Source organism: Microcaecilia unicolor, chromosome 11 (assembly GCF_901765095.1).
Source record: "Microcaecilia unicolor chromosome 11, aMicUni1.1, whole genome shotgun sequence".
NCBI classification, from domain to species: Eukaryota; Metazoa; Chordata; class Amphibia; order Gymnophiona; family Siphonopidae; genus Microcaecilia; species Microcaecilia unicolor.
In genome coordinates, this window is record NC_044041.1 from 58,658,062 (window position 1) to 58,677,925 (window position 19,864).

Below are 19,864 nucleotides of genomic sequence, written 5' to 3' on the forward strand. Positions count from 1 at the left end.
ATACCTCAATAGTATACAGAATGCACATGAAGAAAGTTGTTTTAATAGAAAAGGGAGACCCAGAGAATAGCTGGGATCTATAGCATTGCACCAGGAAGAAAGCTGGGCAGATTAGATGGGTCTTTCAGTCCTTAACCTATTATAGTCTGTTTTTCTGGTCTGTAGAGCAATTCTATGGTAAGGTGGTAGATAAGGACTACTTGATCCACTCTGCCTGCCCACAACGATCTCCCTGCCTTAGCCCTACCCTCTGTATCTGTCCCAAACAATCTGGAATAATGAAAATCCACTTCAGTGAGGTATGGCCCTTTATTAAAGGGATGACAGATGAGCAGCGTTGGCAGACAGCTGTGTAACTGAGGCAACAGAAAGAGCCTTACTGTAACTTCCAGCCATACAGATTACCATTGTGGACTGAAATCTAAGCACTGGTGGAAAGACTGGGAGGCTTGGGGGTAGAGTTGTCACATGGCCCAGGTCAACTCTGTTAGTCTGATCCAGATCTGGGTCTGCAGCTATGAATTTGTAGTTTCTGTTTCTCCAGCAAAGAAAGGACTGCAAGTTAACTGATGGAAGGGAGCAAAAACCAGAGCTGGATCAGACTGTCAGGGATGACTTGGGTCTAGTGCAAAGGCTATTCTAGGGCCACATATAAAGGTTTCACATATCTCTAGCTCAGGGGTTCACAACCCAGTCCTGAGGACACACCCAAGCAGTCAGGTTTTCAGGATATTCACATGCATTGCCTCTGCTGTATGGGTTACCATATGGCTCCAGAAAAAGGAGGACGGATTGAGCTAGCCGGGTTTTACTTCCATTGCTTTCCATTGAATGCAATGGAAGTAAAACCCGGCTGGCTCAATTACTTCCATTGAAAGCAATGGAAGTAAACCCGGCTAGCTCAATCCGTCCTCCTTTTTCTGGAGCCATATGGTAACCCCATGCATATTCATTGTGGATATCCTGAAAACCTGACTGGCTGAGTGCGTCTCAAGGACTGGGCTGAGAACCACTGCTCTAACTGCTTCTCCTAAGTCCTACCTCTTGCTAATCCAGTGATTCCCAAACCTGTCCTGGGGGAATCACAGCCAGTCAGGATATGCACACCAGTAATGACTGTCCTTATTATAGAAAGCTATTTACTGACATTAATATGAGAATAGGTTTCTCTGTGTATTGCTTTAAAAGGGGGGGGGGGGGGGGAGAAGAGGCAGTACCATTCAGACACTCCATTAGGGATCCAGAAAACAAATTCCAAGCAGAACAAATGAGGGTTTAAATACTCTCCAAAACAGGGATGCTAAGTTACCCAGTTCCAGGCTGGAGGCTGTGGGTCAGGCATGGATTTCTGGCCACCTCATTCTGGTGCATATGAGACTTGCAGCTTCCTGCTTCACATAGGCCACAAGAGAAAAGCAGCAGGTACAGTCTGACTTCTGTATTCTTCTGCAAGAGAAAGGAAGGGAAGGGGAAGGGAGAAAGGGACTGAATGATGAATGGATGGGTAGGAGGATTGAGTGGAAGGGGGTAGAGGAGAGGGATAAAGAGAAGTTTGGAAGACGAATAGAAGGAAAAGAGAGAGGTGGAAAAGGATGGGATGAGAAGGGACTGAAAGAAGGAAAGGGAGTGGAGAGGAGGGAGGTGACATGGGGATAGAAGGGGGAGAGAGAAAAGCAAAAGAGAAAGAGGACTGTAAAGCAGGACGGGGGTAGAGGCAGAGAAATGAGTGAGAAATGGTGGATTAGAGGAGAGTGGAGGGAAAAAGATTGTGCCATGAACTGAATATTTCTGAGAGCAACATAGCAGATGATGGCAGACAAAAAAGGCCAATTAGCCTACCCTGTCTGCCTAGTTGTCTTCATCTCTGGTTTTCTACTATTGCTGGTAGATGAACAACTAAATACCTGACTCCCCTATATCTTTTCATCACTGCCCTCTCTCTGTCTGTCACAAGCACAGTTAAGCATTGTTACAGTGTTTATCTTCCCTACCTCTACTGGTAGAGAGACCATTCAAGGTCATATTGTTCCTCCTTGGTTCCTGTGCTGTCTAAAGCATGTGGTCACCTTGTGCTCCTTGATTTTAAGTTTGCGTAGGTAATCCAAAATTTCTGGGAAGTCCTAAAGCAGCTGCCTGCCCATTGGATTGGATTCTCCCTTTTTTGGCCCCCTCAAATTTCATGTGAATGTGCCAACACTCAGAGTCCTTCTCTCATTTCTTCTGCTTGTCACTGAGGTTGGGCTCTCTGTCTGTCCTAAGCATGTTTCATTCTGTCAGGTATGCTGATAGATGCCTCTGATTACTCAACAATAGTGAAATCTAACCGTGGTCTTAATATTCAACCCAGTAGGAGCCGATTAGTCAATACTCAAATATCTGCTCTCTACTATCTAAACAGTTTAATATATAGGACCATCAGATATTATATAGTACAGTATACAATATCTGATGGTCCTATATATTAAACTATTTAGATAGCAGAGAGCAGATATTTGAGGATAGATGTGTCCGGGCATCTCACACACTCTTGTAAAGAGAGATTTTCTCATGCTTCCGCTGAAACTCCCGCAGTATAAGTCCAGATTGTGGCCCTTTTTCCTTTCCTATGGAAAATGTCACCTACTTGTATTTTGTTGAAGTGCAGCAAATATTTGAATGTGTCTATAGGGTGCCATTAATACTGGACAGATAACAATGACCCCTGACCATTGATTGAGGCTAAGGGTCACTTAACAATGATTCCTCTGTTTTGCAGGTAAATGGTGTTATGACTCACAGGACGTCAGCTGTGGTGAGTATTGATGGGAAAGTGACAGAACTAGTGTCAACATATTATTAATAACTGAAACAAGAAGGTGGTCACTATTACTCAATAGGATATCAATCTTCAAAACAATACAGCAAATATATGAAATCCAACTATAGAATATATATATAACCATATTACTAAAGCATGTTACAACCAGTGATGTACTAGAAGGGGCTTCAGAAGTCGCTTAACTGATTATTTGATTTAAAATAAGGTGGGACTGGCTTAAAGTAGGTTAAATCATCTGCAGAATGTCTGAGCTACCAGTGACCGTGTTATGCTTACAAGCCAGCTGTCTGTGCTGATCTCATGCATTGTTGGCTGATTGCTGCCAGCTTGCTATTTCAGATGGTAGAATGGGGTACAGATGTTGCCAGCCTGGTATTCTTGGATCCCTTCTACCCAATACATATCCAGAAGACAACGAGAATGACTCAGACTATATCTCCCACCTAATTTCCCTATACTTTTCCCTGTCCCACCCCCTCCCGCCCCCTCTACCCCTCCTCCAATGCTCATCTACCCCTTGCTCATACCTCTCCTACTCCCCTCACCCTTCCCCATCTTTACCTACCTATCTCTTTTATTATTCTGCTATTAACCTATATTTTCTCTATCAATACTCTGTAATCCCTATTACTACGTAAGCCGCATTGAACCTGCTTTAAGTGGGAAAGCGCAGGGTACAAGTGTAATAATAAATAAATAATATACAGGGGTGCAGCTGTTTCTACCCTGCTATTTCTAGTGTTAGAATGGGGAATAAATGTTGACAGTCTGGTATTTCTGGCATTAGAATGGGGTATAGATGTTGCCAGCCTGGTATCCTTGGCAGTGCAGATGTTTCTATCCTGCTATTCCAGGTGTTAGAATGGGGTACAGAGTCTGCCAATCTGCAGTTCCCTGGTATTATTTTACATACATTGCCTCTTGTTAGTATTCTGGGCTGCAGATGTTTCTCATTGGTTTGCACATTATGGAGCATGACCATGAAGCTTCATTTGTTGGGCTTGGCCCCATGAGGAGAACTTTAAGGATGCAGGAGGCAGGCTGGGTTACATCTGACTGGTTTTGGCACTTATTTAATATTCTCCCTCCTTCCTGAGCAAGTGCTTAGTCCTTCAGAGCATGCCACAGCTGTAGAGACAGGGGCTGTGCTTTGTCTTTCAGGGGCAGTGGCTCTTAATAGATTACTTTCATACATAGTATGACAGTAATGATCCTCATTCCTAAGCCATTGTATGTGGAAATTGATCTCAATCTCTGGCATAAGGCATAATATATACAGGCAACATATCAAGGTGTGCTTGGAAAGTTTTAATCAGGTCAGTAATGCCCATCACAACTGGGACAATTTTTTTAACCTTTCTTCCAATAAAGGATTTATGGTAAATGATCAGAGTCTTTCCTAACGTGGGGGACGGAGAGGGGGCTATGGAAAGAGGAAAGCCAAGACTCTTATGCTGTGTAATATTATGTTATTTCTTCTTGATATACTGATTACTGCATTACAGATCACAGTGGTTTACATTTAAAACTATAAACAAGAAATGAAAAGGAACTACAGTATTTGATAGGAAAGGACAGTCTTGCCAACACACACACACACACCCACCCACCCCATCAAGTCTATCACCGGAAACCCCAACTCCTATTCCATGTAGGCCAAGCAAAATAAATGAGTCTTGAATATGGATTTTAAAAAGATAAAATATTCTTCTTGTCTTAAATGCTTTTGGAGACCATTCCATATATGTGGTGCTAAAAAGTAAAAGGCTCACCTCAGGTACAGGTAGAGTTTCAGGAACTAGGCAACTCAGGGTGTCTCAGGGTGCCTCAGCAACAAGGCAGGCAGTAGGAGATGCAAAGACACAGGAGCCCGACAGGGGCGATTAAATGCCCTGCTGAGATGATGTTAGCTCCTAGCATCCTGCTGGTCATGTTGGGTAGGAGAGACATCAGAGGTGTACCTGCAAGGCCCCACTGGATCCCAGCCGCCACCAAAAGACGGCATGTCCACACTGTGCCTAGCATCTGCTGGCAGATTTCCTGCCCCGGGATCATGGTAAGACCGTGACAACGGAAAGCTTTAAAGGTCAATAGCAATAGCTTATATTAAAAGCAAAACTTGATAAGTAACCAATGTAACTGAATTAAGAGTGGACGGACGTGATCAAACTTACGAGCATGACACAAGAAGTGAGCTGCAGCATTCTGCAATGTCTGAAGGCTTTTTAAGCGATAATCAGGAACATCTGAGAATAAATAGGCATGCAACAGGATCTTCATGACATCAACACTGAAATTACTACATAATGCACCTAGTTGACATGGAGGGGTATTTTTGATATGACGTCTAAGTCCAACTTTGGACGTTTTGCTAAAAATGGCCAAAATTCAAGTGGGGAATATAGCCATTTTCAAAACAGAAAAAACATCTTTTTTTCTTAATGGCTATTTGCTAGATGTTTTTGTGCTCTGTGCATTTATATTTTTGGTCCATTTTTCAGAAAAAAAAGTCCAAGTGAAAAACAAACAAAATCAAGCCATTAGGATGTAGGAGGAGCCATCATTTTTAGTAAACTGGCCACACAGACATCCCGGAACAATGGGGCACCCTAGGGGACACTGCTCTCAGGTACACATCTCTCCATTACTCTCTTATCTTGTCTGCTGAGCCCCTCAATACCCACCCAAAACCCACTACCTCCAACTTTACACCACTACAATAGCTCTTATGGGTGAAGGGGGCACCTATATGTGGGTACAGTGGGTTTTTGGTGAGTTCTGGAGGTCTCACAGTTTCCACCACAAATGGAACAGGTAAGGGGAGGTATGGGCCTGGGTCCACCTGTCTGCAGTGCACTGCACCCACCACTACTATAACATCTGAGGCTGGCATAGAGGCAGTAATGTTTTTAATCACATTTTATTTTTGGGGGGGGTGGAGGGTGGGAGGGGGTCAGTGACCACTGGGGTGTAAGGGGAGGTCATTCCTACTACTACTACTATTTAGCATTTCTATAGTGCTACAAGGCGTACGCAGCACTGCACAAACATAGACGAAAGATAGTTCCTGCTCAAAGAGCTTACAATCTAATAGACAAAAAATAAATAAAGTAAGCAAATCAAATCAATTAATGTGAACGGGAAGGAAGAGAGGAGGGTAGGTGGAGGCGAGTGGTTACAAGTGGTTACGAGTCAAAAGCAATGTTAAAGAGGTGGGCTTTCAGTCTAGATTTAAAGGTGGCCAAGGATGGGGCAAGACATAGGGGCTCAGGAAGTTTATTCCAGGCGTAGGGTGCAGCAAGACAGAAGGCGCGAAGTCTGGAGTTGGCAGTAGTGGAGAAGGGAACAGATAAGAAGGATTTATCCATGGAGCGGAGTGCACGGGAAGGGGTGTAGGGAAGGACGAGTGTGGAGAGATACTGGGGAGCAGCAGAGTGAGTACATTTATAGGTTAGTAGAAGAAGTTTGAACAGGATGTAAAAACGGATAGGGAGCCAGTGAAGGGTCTTGAGGAGAGGGGTAGTATGAGTATAGCGACCCTGGTGGAAGACGAGATGGGCAGCAGAGTTTTGAACCGACTGGAGGGGGGAGAGGTGACTAAGTGGGATGCCAGCAAGAAGCAGATTGCAGTAGTCTAAACGAGAGGTGACAAGGGTGTGGATGAGGGTTTTGGTAGAGTGCTCGGAAAGAAAGGGGTGGATTTTACGGATGTTGTAAAGAAAGAAATGACAGGTCTTGGCAATCGGCTGGATATGAGCAGAGAAGGAGAGAGAAGAGTCAAAGATGACCCCAAAGTTTCGAGCTGAGGAGACAGGGAGAATGAGAGAGCCATCAACAGAAATAGAAAACGGGGGGAGCGGGGAGGTGGGTTTGGGGGAGAAAATGAGAAGCTCGGTTTTGGTCATATTTAATTTCAGGTGGCATTGAGACATCCAGACAGCAATGTCAGACAAGCACGCTGAAACTTTGGTTTGGATGGAAGGTGAGATATCAGGGGTAGAAAGGTAGATTTGGGAGTCATCAGCATAGAGATGGTAGGAAAAGCCATGGGATGAGATTAATGAACCAAGGGAAGAAGTGTAGATAGAAAAGAGGAGGGGACCAAGAACAGAACCCTGAGGTACGCCGACAGGCAGAGGGATAGTAGAAGAGGATCCACCAGAGTGAACACTAAAGGTGCGGAGGGAGAGGTAGGAAGAGAATCAGGAAAGGACAGAGCCCTGGAATCAAAGTGATTTCTTCCAGTGGTTACCTGGTCAATTAGGGCACCTTTTTGTGCCTTATTAGTTCTAAAAACAGGTCTAGCTCAAAACATCTTAGTTTTAGTCCTGGACGGTTTTGTTTTGTTTCATTATGACTGGAAAGTGTCCAAGTCTTAGGAACACCAAAATTCCACCCTTAAAACACCCCCATGAGGTTTGGACACACTGTAGACAAACAGTAAAGGTTTCAAAAATACCAATTTGGATGTTTTTGTGAGAAAAATATCCAAATGCTGCTTTTTGCCACCGTTTAGATGTTTTCTCCTTAGAAATCGAGCCCCATAATGAACAAAAATCTGATCTTATGACATTAGAGATTTGTGGTCCAAAAGATAGACTTGGGTCTATTTTGACTCCCCAAATACCTAAAAGAAGGGACTGGGGCGATACAAGAGTGAAACAGGACTGGAATTGGTGAAGGCTGATCAAACCCAGCACTTATCCAACATTCAGTTGTTTTTGTATGATTAAGAACAAGATGGTATTGCAGCCAGTCAGCAACTGAAGTCAAACACTGTTGTAAAGAAGCGAGGTAAATTTGATTGGGAGAGGTATAAAAAAACCCCAATAAAATATCATCTGCGTAAAAATGAAAATTAATTCCAAAATCTTGTATAATAGTTGCCAAAGAGCTAATAAATAGGTTAAACAAAGTGGGGAGAGAATAGATCTCTGTCGTATCTCGCAAAAATAAAGGTCGAGTAGAAGAAATAGAAGTCGACGTTCTTACATAAAAAGTCCTTCTAAAAAAAGATGCAAAGAAATTGTGAACTGTACCACTAATGCTTATCTTGGTCAAGCTTGAAAGCAGTAACAAATGACTTACAAGATCAAAACCAGACTGAAGATCCAAAGAGACCAGTAAAGCTATACATCCCTTATCCAAATGAGCATGTAACTCACTTATAAGAGAAGTCAGAACTGTCCGGCAGCTGTGGTCTGGGAGAAAACCTGATTGCCCAGGTTGTAGGGCAAAAACTTTATCAACATAATCAGTCAATTGAGAAAAAAAAATCTTTCTTGGTGATCTTGGATAGAAAACATAAATTAGACACTGGTCTGTAACCTACTGGTATTGATGGGTCCAATGTACTTTCTTCAGTAGTGGTCTAACCAGGGGCAAAGCCAGACTTCTGTGGGAGGGGGGTCCAGAGCCCGAGGTGAGGGGGCACATTTTAGCCCCCTCATTGCCGACCCCCCCCACCATTGCTGACCCCACCGCCGCTGCCACCACCAACTTTGCCCTCCCTGCCGACGACCCTCTCGACCCCCCCTCCCACCGCCAACCTGCTGTCGCCTACCTTTGCTGGCGGGGGACCCCAACCCCCGCCAGCCGAGGTCCTCTTCTTCTCGCAAAAGGCTTCCTTCTGTTTCTGTCCTATGTGCAGAACGTCAGAAACAGAAGGAAGCCTTTTGCGAGAAGAGGACCTCGGCTGGCGGGGTTTGGGGTCCCCCGCCGGCAAAGGCAGGCGACGGCAGGTTGGCGGTGGGAGGGGGGGTTGAGAGGGTCATCAGCAGGGGGGTCCAGGGCCAAATCTATGGGGGCCCAGGCCCCCCTGGCCCCAAGTAGCTACGCCACTGGGTCTAACTGCAGGAGTTTTCCAAAGATCTGGCAGCTGGCTAGAAGATAAAACATTATTGATGATCATATTGCAATGGAAGCAGTGAATGCAAATAGATCTCATACATATTCATTGTGGTAATCCTGAAAATCAGGCTGGGTTGTGGACCTCGAGGACTGGATTTGAGGACCCCTGCTCTATGGCATACATATTTAGGTCTTCAGGTCTCTTCTCATAGTCTTTTGGCACAAATCACATACCATGTTTGTCGCCTTCCTCTGAACAACTTCAAGTCTTTTTATGTCCTTGGCGAGATACCAAGATCATCCAATTACAGTTGGTGATTGAGGCACAGGGATTTAAATGACTATATAATTATTTATTACTAATCCTCCATGATGTACTATGAATAGTGGAATATTAACTTAAATCAAATCACATGTTACTATGGTCCAAAGTGGATACAGGAGAAAACATTGGAGGTAACCTGCACACAGCAGCAGTTACAACCCGAAAAGGTAGTGAAGGGACATGGGATCAATTTTTCTCAGGGTAGTTTTTCCAAGTGGGTTAGTTTTGCGCATACCATGACAGAAATGAACCTCGCTCATAAGCCAGGGCATGTGGAGTATGATCGCAGTATCTCAAATTACGGCTAATGCTCACCGTAAAACTTGCATCATGTCCAAAAGAGCTTCCCTTTGGAGTTCATAAGATGTAACCAGTATAGGCAACCTATCCAGATATGCTTGGAAATTCTTTTTGAACGAGTCTGTGGCTCCCAAAACAATGAGAAATATTTCTTTATCTTTCATTTTCTTGGTCTCAGACTGCATTTCTTGGTACTTGAGGATCTTCTCTCTCTCCATGTGATTCACAGAGTAATCGCTTGGGACTGACACCTCTAAAATCAATGCCATTCTGGTGTTTTTCTCTTTTACCGCTATGCCCAGTTTTCTTGCATTCAGGTTTTTGTCTGTTGGGCTGAGGATGTCCCAGATGATCATAACTTCTTTGTTTTCCACAAATCTCTTAGGATCACGACCCCAGTGCTTTTCTGATACAGTGATGTAATGCTTACAGCTTTCCATTGGGCTCCATATGTACATCTAAGTAAAGTGGATAAATCACTGCTGGACAGCCTGAATAAACCATTCTGCCAATATTTCCCATGTAACACCAGCTGGGAAAAGTAGTGATAAAGAGACGGAGAAGGGTAGATAGTGGGGTTCCCCAGTGGTCTGTGCTGGGACCATTGATTTTTAACATATTTATAAATGATCTAGAGATGGGACTGAGGTAATTAAATTTGCTGATGACACAAAGTTATTCAAAGTTGTTAAATCGCAAGAGGATTGTGAAAAATTACAAGAGGACTTTATGAGACTGGGAGAGGAAGAGGAATTGAGCGAGCCGTGCTTCTTACCTGCTGTCCCTTTTCCCTTTTCCTTCTGAAGTTGGGGCTGTGTAGTGCAAGATCTCCTGGTTCCCAGCAGTTCTTATTTCAGAGCCAGCCTTTGCTCAGTTGTATGTTAATGTGTCCAGAGATAATAACATCCCTGATTGGGGGAGGGGGCAGCAGAGGAAGTGGGACTCCTGATCAGAGAGAGGCTGTGTGCAAACAGCATTCCCACCCCTGCACAACAGTGTTGCCACATGGGAAAAAATGTTCTCGCCCCAAACAGCACAAAGTTAATTTGCATGTGAATGACATCATTAATAAATATTAATGAGGTCATTTGCATATGAATGGCATCATTAATAAATATTAATTAGGTAATTTGCATACAAATGACATAATCGCGGCGGAAAACCAGCGGAAAAAACGCGGTGGGTGAAAAAACTGCCGGCGGGTCAAAAAGAAGCCGCCCAAAATCCTGTAACCTGCACGCGGCGCGAAAAAGCCGCAGTGGGTCGCGGGAAGGAGCCCAATTGGGCGGGAAACCCGCAGCCCTGGCAACATTGCTGCACAGGGCTGACCCTGCTCAAATTGTATCACTATCACCCCGTGACTTGAGCCACTCCGTGCCATTTTCACTGAGCCACAGTGTTCTATAGTACCCTTGGGCACAGTGCCTTTGGGTGGGAGTCATGCTCTAATTTCAGTTTAGAAGAGGATCAGTGTTTCTGTTGAGGATAAATCCAGGAATATCTTTCTGCATCTCTGTTGGTGAAGACCAGGGGTGTCCAACCATGGCCCTCACCCAGAGCCAGATGCACTAAACCTAACGAGCCAGCTACATGGTTTTTAAACTAGTTCTAGCCAGTTTAGCGAGCGAGTAGTAAAACGAGACATGTGTAAAAGGGTCCTCCGAGCCATTTTTCTGCCACGGTAGCAGCTAACGAAAACGGAATGCAAATGATCTAAAAGCTATAATAATGAGCTAATTATTATTATAATGTGCATGCAAGGCGATGCACAGCCGTTTTCAGACCCCATGCACAAAAGCAGTCCCTTCTTTTACCGTGGAAAATCTAACGCGAGGTCTGCACCTCTCGTTAATGCCTGGCTGGGGCTGCTGTGAGCTGTTGCTGGTGCAAGGAAGTTGTTGATCTGTCGGTTCTTGCTCCTCCCGATGTCCATCGTCTACCAGATTACATTTTGGTTTTGCTGGGCATAAGAGCGGCCCAGAAGCTGCTGCTTTTCCTGCTTTTTCAGCCATCACACAGAAAAATGCGGAATTGTGCAGCAGAGGGAGAGAGCGCGGGACCCTGGAAAGAGAGAGAACTTTCCCCCTTACGCAGAGGTAGAAAGAGAGAGCAAAGATCCGAGGGAGACCCAGGTTTCTCTCAACCAATCACAGTGCTATTAGCTGACACCATTGACAGCTAAATGCACTGTGATTGGCAGGCACTTTTGCTTTTTAAATGTAAGAAGCATAACAGGCACTTTTGTGACAATTTATTGGAGGCTGTAGACAGCTATTATACACGCAGCTTGTCTGCGTGTATGAAGCCGTCTTTGGCATGCACAAAGCAGGCATGCTTAACGCTTGGTTGCTCTGCGCATGCTCAGCTGACTGGCTTCCCCCCTCTAGGAAGGAAATCGCATGCAAATGAGCTAACAGCAAGCAGCTCATTTGCATGCGATTTCCTTCATGCATACCCGTTTTTTTCAGAATCGCTAAGCAACAACCGGGGATCGGTAAGGGAAGGGCTTTTTCCGTGGAGTTAGTGCATCTGGGCCCCAGTCGAGTTTTCAGGATTTCCACAATGAATATATGCTTGAGATCTATTTGCATATAATGGAGGCAGTGTATGCAAATAGATCTCATGCATAGTAATTTGGGGAAATCTTAAAAACCCAACTGGATTGTGGCCCTCGAGGACCGAGGATGGACACTCCTAGTGTAGATGAATAGGCCATATTGTCTTTATCTGCTATTTTCTACGTTTCTGTTGGGTGTTAATTTGTCCAGAGCTAATAACATCCATGATTGGGAAGTATCTTTATCTGCTGTCATTTTCTACGTTTCTTTTGACAAGCTTCTCTTTGCTCTCTGTCCACTTTCCTACCCACAGGTCCGGCTCACTGGAAGGATGTTAACCACAACTGTGGAGGGGAGAACCAGTCCCCTATTAACTTAGACAGGACTCGAATGCACAGAAACCAGAACTTGGGCAATATCATCTTTCAAGGATACGACAGAGCTCCTCCTGGCATGTGGAGGTTAATGAATAATGGACACTCAGGTGAGTGCTGAGAACGGATGTCATAGCTGTATAAAAAGCTAGTGCTATACAGAGTTTGCGGAACTGAACTGTCCACAGAATATACGAGGAGCTCAGTGCTGCATACGAAATATTTCTAGTATCAGTTCTGACCCATATTCTGTTCTTTCCAAAGTCCTTCCATTCCTACCTTGTGCAATATCAGGTTATACATATTTGGATAGCACTTATTCGGTTAAATGTCAATATTCAGCACTTATCTGGATATGGTAAACTGGATAAATGTTTTATGCATTCCTATTTATCTGGTTAACTTATCCAGATAAGTGCCGACTGTGTCCCCAGACTGCCCACAAAATAGCTGGTTTTAGGCTTAGGGGCTAACTGGGTATATTCAGGGGCACTGTTCAGTTAGGTGCCACTGAATATACCTGGTTAGCCCTGGACAAGTGATTTAAATGGCCAGGAGCCTCTCCTGGCCATTTAAATCACTTTGATTATCAAACCCAGTGTCCCTACAATATTAAGCTACGCCTCTGTACAACACATGCTGCTTTGTGTTGGGTTATTGTGCTGTCTATACTACAGCCGGTCCTGTTTTCCATTGTACTGTCTTGTTTTGTGCTGATTTGCGCTGTGTTATTAAACTTTTCACATTGTGCTGTGTCTCTAAGCCCCATGCAGTATTTCACTGTGTTGCAGTGTGCTGGTTTCTACCATGGTGCATTGCTTTCTGGTGTGTTGTGTTGCTCTCTAATCTCTTTGTGCTGTCTGTGCCTGTTTGTCTGCAGTACTGGTGCGTCTGGAAGGCGAGACAGTGATTGGGAACATGAATATCAGTGGAGCTGGCCTCCCCAACACGTTCCAGGCCTTACAATTCCACTTCCATTGGGGAAGTCCTATGAGTGATGGCTCTGAGCACACTGTGGATGGCAAGCAGTACCCCATGGAGGTAGGTGTGTGGTCCACTGACCTTTCTAACCATCTCTACAAAATGAGAGTGACCACATAGTGCTCAGAAATGACACAAATGCCCGTTAGGTTGTTGCCTGGTGCAGGATGACTCTGACAGCTTGAGCTGGTCTCCGTTTTGTCCCATTGCCATCCATGGACTTGTACAGCCTGAGGGTCTGTGGAACTATTTGGGTACTACTGGATCTGGATCAGCTTGTCAGTGTTCACCAGATCAGGTGGGAACCTTCAGTTTATGAAATTGCAAGTAGCAGAGGTAGGGTGGCCAGACAGGTTCCCCCCAATATTAAAAACCATTTAACTGGCCAGGCAGGGCCGGTGCTAGGGTCTGTGGCTACCCCCTGCAAACTATCAGTCGGTGCCCCCCCTTGCAAACTATCAGTCAGCATCTCCTCCCTTCTCCAAATACCCCACCCATCTAGCCTTCCCCTTCTCCTATCTGCTCTGATTTGGAATACTTAGCAGAGCGAAAGGAGCATTTTTTTTCACTTCCGCTGCTCTGCCTCTAGTCAAATGGGTCTGGCACGCTGGCAACACATGCTCCTCTGAGCCTCAGATTAACTACTTCCGGTTTCATGAAACTGGACATAGTTAATTTGTGACTCAGAGGAGTACACGGTGCTGGTGCGGGCGTACCAGACCCATTTCACTAGAGACAGAGCGGCGGCAGTGAAAATAATACTCCTTTCGCTCTGCTAGGCATTCCAAAGAGCAGGGCAGTTAGGAAGGGCTAGAGCCAGTGGAGTGCATTGATCCAGGGTCTGCACAATGGGTACGCTTTTTCAGTTTCTGCTGCCCCTGAATGTCGGCAACCCCCCCCCCCCCTGCTGTGGTTACCCCAGTTACCATATGGCACCGGCCCTGTAGACAGGAACAGCACTTAAACGAGCTATCCAGCGACATTCAGCAGGAGATAGCTGGCTACACCCCACTGAATATTCATGGTTAGGAGCCAGACGATACCCAACTATATCCCACAATATAGCCAGCTATCCCTGAATATTCACTGCATAGCTGGTTATTATAGGTGGCGACACTGGGCCACTTAAATACCTGCAATATCTTTGTCCGGTTTAAACCTAATCGGCTATCTCTGAATATTAACTTAGCTGGTTAAGTTTAAACCGGCCCAAAATAAACCGGATATTCAATGCTGGTCACCGGAAACGGCCCAGCGTTGAATATTTGGGCTGACCGCTGACTGCGGGAGTTTGCCATGGTCTGAATATCAGCCCCATTGTTTATTTTATTCATTTAGATTTTAGGTCATACCTTTTTCAGTAGTAGCACAAGTGAGTTCCATTCAGGTTCAGCAGATGCTCTATGATAATGCTTTTTACTTTATTGATTGTTCATTGTCGTGAGCATTTTCCCTGAAAGGTGGTTCTATAAATTCAAGTAGAAACTTGGTCAAAAGATCAACATTGAGAAGTGATGAATGAGTGTAAATACCTGCCATAGATGTCAATGCGGTCAGAAGTGGACAATGTATTTTAAAATTATTTCCTGATTTTAGATGTAGATTTTGATTATGTGATTTTTGCTTGTAAACCTTGGGTGCTTGCTCTTTTCTGTTTTCCTTTCTAACTATATTGTTTATTTTGTACATTGGCTATCCCAGAAAACAAACAGGCAGATGGTCCACAAAGGCTAAACTGGCAAGGGGTAAGGAGCGGACCGGGAAAAAGACCCAAACGTCCAGAAGTGAAGTCCAAATAATCTTTTATTAGCAACAAAAGCAGAGGGGTTAAAACCTGTGCTCAACTTGACCAAGTTTCGCCCAACGAGGGCTGCCTCAGGGGCTTAAGTACTATAGAATAAAGTTAGTGTAAGCTTCTGAGGCAGGCCTTGGTGGGTCAAACTTGGCCAAGTTGGGCACGGTTTTTAACTCTTCCACTTCTGTTGCTAATAAAAGTTTGTTTGGGCTTCACTTCTGGACTTTTGGGTCTTTTTCCCAGTCTGCTCCTTACCCTTTGCTTATTTTGCACAGTACCTTGACTTGTCCTTACAAAAGAGTTGGTATCTTAATAAATCATAAACCATAGATAAGTACACATGTGAACACGTTACGTTTTGTTATATCATCTCTAAATCCTTTCCTGATTGTCCTTGTGTTATTGACCTTATACTATGTTTTTGTATGACACACATTACGTTGTGCTGGGTTATTGTGTCATAAAAAGTCACAAAAGAGAGGGTAACAGCATAGAAAAATCAACAGAAACACAAGAAAAGCAAAAACTGGGCCTTCAGGATTGAGACGTTACAGTATTGTCTGGCCACGTCCAAAATCTGTAGCTCACCGAAAACACACCCAACAATCAGCTCGATACACTGTCACCAGCGAAAAGACTCGCAAAGCCAGACAATACTGTAACATCGATGCAGACGGAAAGAGGTTTCAGACCCCTGAGGCAGGCATTTGTATGCCAAAACACGGCCCATATCGGGTCATTTTCTGAATAAAAGGATAACATTGTTCTCAATCCTGAAGGCCCAGTGTTTTCTTTTCCTGTGGTTCGGGTTATTGTGTCATGTCATAGATCAGTGTTTAGGCATTGGGGAAGGGGAGAGCACGAACTTCATGCATATGCAAGAGAAGGGTGATCACCAGGGCCTGTGCATGCCCTGAGGATTGTGAGTAACATCTCTCCATTCCTTCTCTCAGTTGCACATTGTTCATCTGAATGCCAAGTACCGAAGTGTTGCAGAGGCAACGAAGGATCCAAATGGGTTGGCAGTTCTGGGTTTCTTATTCACAGTAAGCTCTGTCTGTGTGTCCATGTGTAAGCACCTTTTCTCTTGCAAATGTATGTTCATGTGTCTACATGGTTATATATTTGTGCCTGTGTCTGTGTATGCTGTATGAATGTATCTGTATTGTAGCATTTGATCCATAAAGTAGGACATTGTTTTTACGTGTATCTGTACTAGTTCATCCTTGAATGCCCTCTCAGGGAAGCTGCTGAAAGAAACTGCTTGTAGGATACTGACATTCAGCAGTGTGTAGCTATGGGTGGACCTGGGTGCCATCTTGGGCTCAGGCACACCCAAAATCAGTGCTCCATTGGGGTGTCTGGTGGGGATCCGCAAGCCCTGCCACACCAGCCAAAGGCCCCCTCTCAGCAGAAAGAGCCCTTACTCCCTGTGCGATCAACTGCAGTGTTCTCAAGCAGCTAGCACTCCACACCTCGCACATGCTCAGTTTGAGTGCATGTACGAGGCTGGTCGTGTCAGCGACACTGGGTCACTGTTGGCAGTGGCACGGGGTGTACTTTCTGCTGGGAGAAGGTCTTCAGCTGGCAGGGCTTGTGGACCCCCACCAGCTCAGGTATTTCTTTTCTTTTTGGGTTTGGCGGCAGCAGGGGGCGGGTAGGGGGGGAGTGAGGAAGAGATGAATTTTTTGGGCCCACCCTGCTTGGGCTCAGGCCCACCGCAAATCAGCCCTCTGGCTACGCCACTGCTCACATTTCTGCACTACCTGAAATCAGGGTGCATGGAGTATGGCATATTCCACAGAAGTAGAGTGAATCCCTTCCCTGAAGAGCTTACTGGGTACAAGGAGATAGAGACTTTGTTGGAGGTGACAGTGAGTGTCCCTGGATGAAACAGACTTAGATTTCAGTGCATCTAGAGGGTAAATCCTTCTGTCCCCAGCTGGTGAAGTGATGCAGGCCACACCTGGGCTGGACAGCCATATCTAATCCTTTTCTTCTTTCTAGATAGCAGAGGCTGATAACCCAAATTATAACACTATCCTGGCAGGCTTGAAGAATGTGTCCCTTAAAGGTGAGTATTTGGCAGTTTTTGCATGTCTGGGAGGTGCAAGGGAAAATGGACAGGCACTGCCCACCCCCACAGGGCCATGCCTAGGGTCTCCGGCACCCCCCTGCAGTTGGCCCCGCCCCGCCCCCCAGATCCTTTTCCTTTTTCTTTGTTTAAATTTACCTCTGTCCGGCGGCAGCGTAGCGTTAGTGAGAAGGAGGTGGCGCTCCCCCACCCCGACGTGTCAGTCTTCCCTTTGCTCAGTGTCCCGCCTTCTTCTGACGTCATTTCTGATGTCAGAAGAAGGCGGAACTGAGCGAAGGGAAGACTGACACGTCGGGGCGGGGGAGCGCCGCCTCCTTCTCACTAACGCTACGCTGCCGCCGGACAGAGGTAAATTTAAACAAAAAAAGGAAAAGGATCTGGGGAGAAGAGGGCGAGGTAAGCATGGTGCGGCGGGGCGCCCCCCAGAGGATGGCGCCCTCCTGCCATGCTTACCTCGCTTACCGTGTTGGCACGGCCCTGCACCCCCCCCCCACCTCACTCATTCACAGCTCTGTAAGACATTTTAGTATAGTTAATGTTTTCCACATACAGGCTCAAAAGGCTTCCTAAATCTGATGTTTTCTAATAACCAGAAATGAATCATAGACATTTCTCTAACTCAGAGTCAGTTCTTCCCTTGAATATGTCCCATTCATGCTCAGGCAACGTTCTTTATGTATATTGTAAAGACACTGTCTTTGTATTACCCCATCATCCCAGCCATGGGTCACTCCTTTCTGTCTATGTTTGCACATGTTTAGTACCAAACACAGGTCACACCTCTCTGCATATTGTAGAGACACTGGAGTTGATGTTCAAAGTAATTTAAATGGCCAGGAGCCTAGTGGTTAGTGCAGTGGACTTTGATCCTGGGGAACTGAGTTTGATTCCCACTGCAGCTCCTTGTGACTCTGGGCAAGTCACTTAACCCTCCATTGCCCCTGGTACAAAATAAGTACCTGAATATATGTAAACCGCTTTGAATGTAGTTGCAAAAACCTCAGAAAGGCGGTATATCAAGTCCCATTTCCCTTTCCCTCTTTAAATCATTTAACCAGGGCTAACCAGGTATTCAGTGGCACCTAACCAAACGGTGCCTCTGAATATACATAGCTAGTGCCTAAACCAAAACCAGCTATTTTGTGGGCGCACCGGGGGGGCAGAGTTAGCACTTATATGGTTAAATGCTGATATTCAGCACTTAGAGGCAGATGCATCAAAGTTCCGTTAAAGCACCGATTGCTAGTTCCACCTTGGTAAAAATTACCGAGTTGGAAATAGCGAAGGATGCTCAAAGCAAACAGGATGCAAATGAGCTGCTCATAAAAACAGCGAGCAGCTTGGCAGGGGGGAAGGCAATCGGCTCTGTTTGAGCCCGCACGGAACCAGCCACAGGTCACTTCTAGAGACATCGGGCCCGATATTCAGCCAGCCAGGGGGGAGGGCTGAGAGGTCAGTGCTGCTGTCTGCCACTGGTGTTAAATCTGGATATTCAATTCTGGGCTGTTTCCAGTGACCGACATTCAGTATCTTGGTTTTTTTTAACCGCTAAAAAAACTGGTTATGCCAATATTTAGCACTAACTAGTTAACTTTTTAGTGGTAAAAGATAGGACAGCTATTTATGTGATCCTATTTGACTGTTACACTGATCCAGTTAGGCACTCTCTACAGTCCTAGTCATAGGTCACCTGTTTTCTCTGTTTGTGCATGTACAGTACCAGGCACAGGTCACTTCTAGAGAGACAGGCACTGACATTCAGACCACGGGAGTTAGACAGGCTAACTCTCACGGTCAGCGCTGAGCCTGGATATTCAATGCCGATCCATTTCCGGTAACCGGCCTTTTTGGCTGGTTTAAAGATAACCGGCTATCCAGCTTATTTTCGAAAGAGAAAGACGCCCATATTTCGACCCAAATCGGGAGATGGGCGCCTTTCTCTCATGGGCGCCTAAATCGGTATAATCGAAAGTCAATTTTGGGCGCCTCCAACTGCAGTCTGTCGCGTGTCAGAGGCGTGGTGAAGGCGGGACTGAGACGTGTTTATCGGCCGAGGAGAGATGGGCACGCTCGGCCGATAATGGAAAAAAAAGGGCGCCAGAAGCAAGAATTTGGGTCACTTTTTTTGGACCCTTTTTTGTCACGAACAAGTCCCCAAAAAGTGCCCCAACTGCCCAGATGACCACTGGAGGGAATTGGGATGACCTCCCCTGACTCCCCCAGTGGTTACTAACCCCCCTCCCACCAAAAAAAAAAGAACTTTAAAAACTTTTTCCCAGCCTGTATGCCAGCCTCAAATGTCATACCCAGCTCCATCACAGCAGTATGCAGGTCTCTGGAGCAGTTGTTAGTGGGTGCAGTGGACTTCAGCCAGGTGGACCCAGGCCCATCCCCCCCTACCTGTTACACTTGTACTGCTAAATGGGAGTGCTCCAAACCGTCCTCAAAACCCACTGTACCCACATCTAGGTGCCCCCCTTCAGCCATAAGTGCTATGGTAATGGTGTAGAGTTGTGGGCAGTAGGTTTTGGGGGGGATTTGGAGGGCTCAGCACCCAAGGTAAGGGAGCTATGGACTTGGGAGGTATTTACATTTTTTTTTTAACTTTTTACAAGTGCCCCCTAGGATGCCCGGTTGGTGTCCTGGCATGTGAGGGGGACCAGTGCACTACGAATCCTGGCCCCTCCCACGACCAAATGCCTTGGATTTGTTTGTTTTTGAGCTGGGCGCCTTCGGTTTCCATTATCGCTGAAAACCGATACCACCCG

General features: G+C 45.6%; 1 protein-coding gene across 1 annotated transcript in view; it reads left to right on the forward strand.

Annotated features, from left to right (window-relative positions):
* LOC115480360 (carbonic anhydrase 15-like) overlaps positions 1-19,864 on the forward strand; it is a 34,112-nt gene that overhangs the window by 3,334 nt on the left and 10,914 nt on the right. The window contains exons 2-6 of the mRNA XM_030218997.1: positions 2,756-2,791; positions 12,165-12,335; positions 13,106-13,266; positions 15,955-16,047; positions 17,009-17,075. Of these exons, the coding sequence (XP_030074857.1) occupies positions 2,756-2,791; positions 12,165-12,335; positions 13,106-13,266; positions 15,955-16,047; positions 17,009-17,075 (528 nt within the window). The remainder of the gene's footprint in view (positions 1-2,755; positions 2,792-12,164; positions 12,336-13,105; positions 13,267-15,954; positions 16,048-17,008; positions 17,076-19,864) is intronic.